The 3,922-nt window shown below is 29.5% G+C and overlaps 1 protein-coding gene across 1 annotated transcript; it reads left to right on the plus strand.

Annotated features, from left to right (window-relative positions):
- Nucleotides 1–821: 821 nt before the first annotated feature.
- On the plus strand, nt 822–3,177 carry Phum_PHUM191920 (gamma-glutamyl hydrolase precursor, putative; the record flags this gene model as incomplete). The annotated part of the gene is made up of 7 exons (XM_002425276.1): nt 822–924; nt 1,073–1,193; nt 2,064–2,114; nt 2,205–2,434; nt 2,529–2,635; nt 2,712–2,940; nt 3,056–3,177. The coding sequence occupies 7 exons, from the start codon at nt 822–824 to the stop codon at nt 3,175–3,177; spliced, it is 963 nt and encodes a 320-aa protein (XP_002425321.1).
- Nucleotides 3,178–3,922: the final 745 nt, after the last annotated feature.

Raw genomic sequence — 3,922 nt, forward strand, 5'->3', positions numbered from 1 at the left:
CGCAATACGAAAAAAGAAACAATAATAATAATAATAAAAAATTTCGGAGAGCGTAAATCGTGTGAATCGGGAGCGTGAATTTTTTTTTATATTTTTTTTTTTGCTTTTTCTTAAAAGTTAAAGTTTTAGTAGAGCACGTGGTTTTGTTGTTGTTTTTGTTGTTGTTGTTGTTGTTCACTCCTCCTGTTTTTTTTGTAAATGTTATTCCCGTAGATGAAATGAAATGATACCGTAGAGTTTTTCCCTTTTTTTTTTTTCTGTTGATTATTTATATATATATATTTATATATATGTGTGTGTAAACCGATAGAGAAAATATAAATTGTAAATATTATTATTATAATATTGTTTATATCGAAATAAATTTACAATAGTTTATGAATAAAAACAAAGTTGAACTCAAAGTAAACCTTTCCTTTTTTTTTTTAACGAATAAGTGCTGTTATATATAAATATATATTTAATAAAAATATTTATTGTTAGTTTTATTTTATTTTCCACGTTCATTAGTTGACGTCATCATTGGCTCGAAAAAAGACAAATATACGAAATGAAAGATGTAAGAGTATCGAGAGGGAGAGAGAGAGAGATGATTTTTTAATCCGGTTGTAAAAAAAAGGCCAATTTTAACGACAGGAAAATTTTCTATTATTATTCCTAACAAATAATAATAATAATAATTAAATTAAACGGAAAAAAATTACGATGCGAGAGAGTGCGTACGTGCGCGATAGTGTATAGTTTTGTTGTTATCGTCTGTGGACGAATTCTGACACATTAATTAATGTCTAATGTATTTTAGATTCATGAAGTAAATAATCATGAAAGTTTTTATTTATTTATTTATTATTAATATTTTTTTAATTAATGGTTTCGTATTGAATCGTAAAAAACGTTTTTGTCACAATAACAGACCGATAATAGGTAAGATATCAATATCAATTTTTAATCAATTTGTTTACACATTTGCGTTTTTTTTTCTAACCTAAAAATTTAGAAATCTTGTTAATGTTTATTGTTTTGTTTTTTTTTTTTTGTTAATAATAATAATAATAATAATAATAATGAAAAGGAGTACTAACGCAAGAAGTTACGGGATTGCTGGAACAAAATTATGGTAAACATTGCAGTTACGTTGCGGCTTCTTACGTTAAACATTTGGAAAGCGCTGGAGCCAGAGTCGTCCCCATTTGGTACGTTTAAAATTTTTCTTTTTTTTTTTTTTGTTATTATTTTCCTGTTATCACGACAAAACATTCTTGTTATCAGGGGTGAACGATCTCATTTTTTATTTTTTCATCATCCCTTATAAAAACGCGAGACGATAAAATATCCCGTTATACGTAATTATCCGCGCGATAACAATTTTTGATTAAAAAAAAAATCTCGCATTAATACGCATAAAACCTACATAAATTATTATTATTTATATTCGACGCCCCCGTCGAGCTCCCCTCCTCGCCCTCTCTCTCCTTGTCCCTGTTTCTCTCTCCCTCGCCCCCCCCACTGGGCGCTCTTAAAATGATATCAAATTTTTTTTGATTACCTATTCATCATAAAATTTTTTTTTGTTTTGTTTTCTTTCTTTCTTTATTCATTTATTTAAAGATGAACTTTTCGTTTGCGACTGAGTCGAGGTCAAAGGTCAAACACTTAAAAGAAATTAATACGATACCTCCCGGGTATGAAATTGATTCGTTAAATGTCTATTTATAGAAAATTCAATTAAAATCCATTATTCTCTCTCTGTTTGTTTTTTTTTTTTTTTCATAAATATATATGTTAGTGCTAAATGGAATTTGGTTGTTGTTGTTGTGGTATAAAAAAAAAATGAAATAAAAAAAAAAAAAATTTTTTTAGAGGAAAAAAATCCGTTCGAGCGGACAACAACCACAAACAGACGTAAAACTCAAAACAAAAATTTTAAAATTTAAAATCCGTTCGGTGAATACCCTTTTATCATCATCATCATCATCATCATCATCATCATCATCATTATCATCATCATCATCATCATCATTAATTAAAATTATCCGTAATAATAATAATTTTTTATTTTTAAGGATCGGAGCAGACGAAAGTTATTATCGAAACATACTCTCGCTGATAAATGGGTAAATATTTCCCCTTCCCCTTCCCCTTCCCCCCACCCAGCCCTTTGGAAAAATTTAAATTTTCTGTTTGTTTGTTTGTTTGTTTTTAAGAGTTTTACTTCCGGGTGGTGCATCAGAATTTAACGTAACAAACGGTTACGCGGCTGCGGGTTGGTACATAATGTCGATAGCAGACGAATTTAATAAAAACGGTGATTATTTTCCAATATGGGGAACGTGTTTAGGATTCGAATTAATTACTTATTTATCAAATAATAATAATGATTTACGAGAAGATTGTAAATCGAGCAACGAAGCTCTACCCATTAAATTTAAACCAGGTATTAAAAACCGCCACGTGTGTGCGAATGCCCACGTGTGTATGACGATGATGACTACTTATTCTTTTCCTCTCTTTTTTTTTTCGGTATATAGATTTTGGAAACAGTAGGTTATTTAGATTAATACCGTCGGAAATTGTCGAAATATTATGTAAACAAAATTCAACGATTAATTTTCATCAATATTGCATAACGGAAAAAGTAAGTAAGGTCACGTGGTGTTCTTGAAAATTCTTTTTTTGGACCGCGAGAAAAAAAATTTTCTTGTTTTCTTTAGCTCCTTTACAAATACGATTTGTTTAAAATCTGGAAGGTTTTATCGACGAATTTCGACGAATGCGGTCTGGAATTTGTATCTTCCATAGAACATAATATTTATCCATATTTTGGAGTGCAATTTCATCCGGAAAAACCTGCTTACGAATGGAATCCGAAACATAATACTCCGCATACGAGAGACGTTATCAAAGCCAATCAATATTTCATGGAATTTTTCGTAGACGAAAGTAAGTTTTATTATTATTATTATTACACCCCTCCCCCCTCTGCCCTCCCTCCTTGGGGACCTCTTATCATCAACAATATAATCATTTAAATAATTTTTTTAAAAAAATTTTCCAGCAAGAAAAAATTGTCACACATTTACATCGGAAGAACAAGAAAGGGAAAATCTCATATATAATTTTCCGACGACTTACGGTCTACCTCAAAGCACTTTTACTCAAATTTATTTTTTTGATTGAACTCATTCGTGAACGACCGAACGCTTCTATGTAAATAATAATACGAACGAACGGATTTTAACGGGATTAATTTTTTTAAGGTTACCTGAAAACCTGTTTTTTTAAAAAAAAAGTTATGATGATGATTTTCATTCCAGTATTCGTTCATTAAAAAAAAAAAACCTGTGCAAAAAAAAAAAACTTTTGTTTTCTTACACTTTTTTTTTTGCAAAAATATGGCGAATAAAGAGAATAATAATAATAATAATAATAATTTCATTTAAATGTGGAAAAAGTTTAAAAAAAAAAACGAACAAACGAACAAACGAACAAACAAATTTTTTTTTCTATTCCATGAATTTAATTGTTTAAGAGAAAAACATTTTTTTTTTTTTTTTTTGACTTTTCCTCTCTCTTTCTTTCTCTTTTTCCCTTTTCCTCCTTCCCACCCCTCCTCCCCTCCCTCTTTTCCCCTCACGATATACAACATCTTTTAATGTTTGATTAAAGTAAATGAGGAGTTTTAATATTAATAAATGTTGTTTGTCGTGAAAATTAATTTTCTATTTAATTAAGTCAATTAAAATTTACTTATGTCGACGTTCGTGTGCGTGTGCGTGTGCGTACCTTGTCGACCTTGACAAATAATAAAAGAAGGAAAAGGAAAAAAAAAAATTTTTTTTATTTACTTTTCCTCGAGAAAATTCGCAAAATTTTTCGTCTGTAGGAAGAAGGAGAGTGAAGTAGTAAAAGGCGTCGACGATTT

Source organism: Pediculus humanus, genomic scaffold (assembly GCF_000006295.1).
Source record: "Pediculus humanus corporis 1103172107541 genomic scaffold, whole genome shotgun sequence".
Lineage (NCBI taxonomy): Eukaryota > Metazoa > Arthropoda > Insecta > Psocodea > Pediculidae > Pediculus > Pediculus humanus.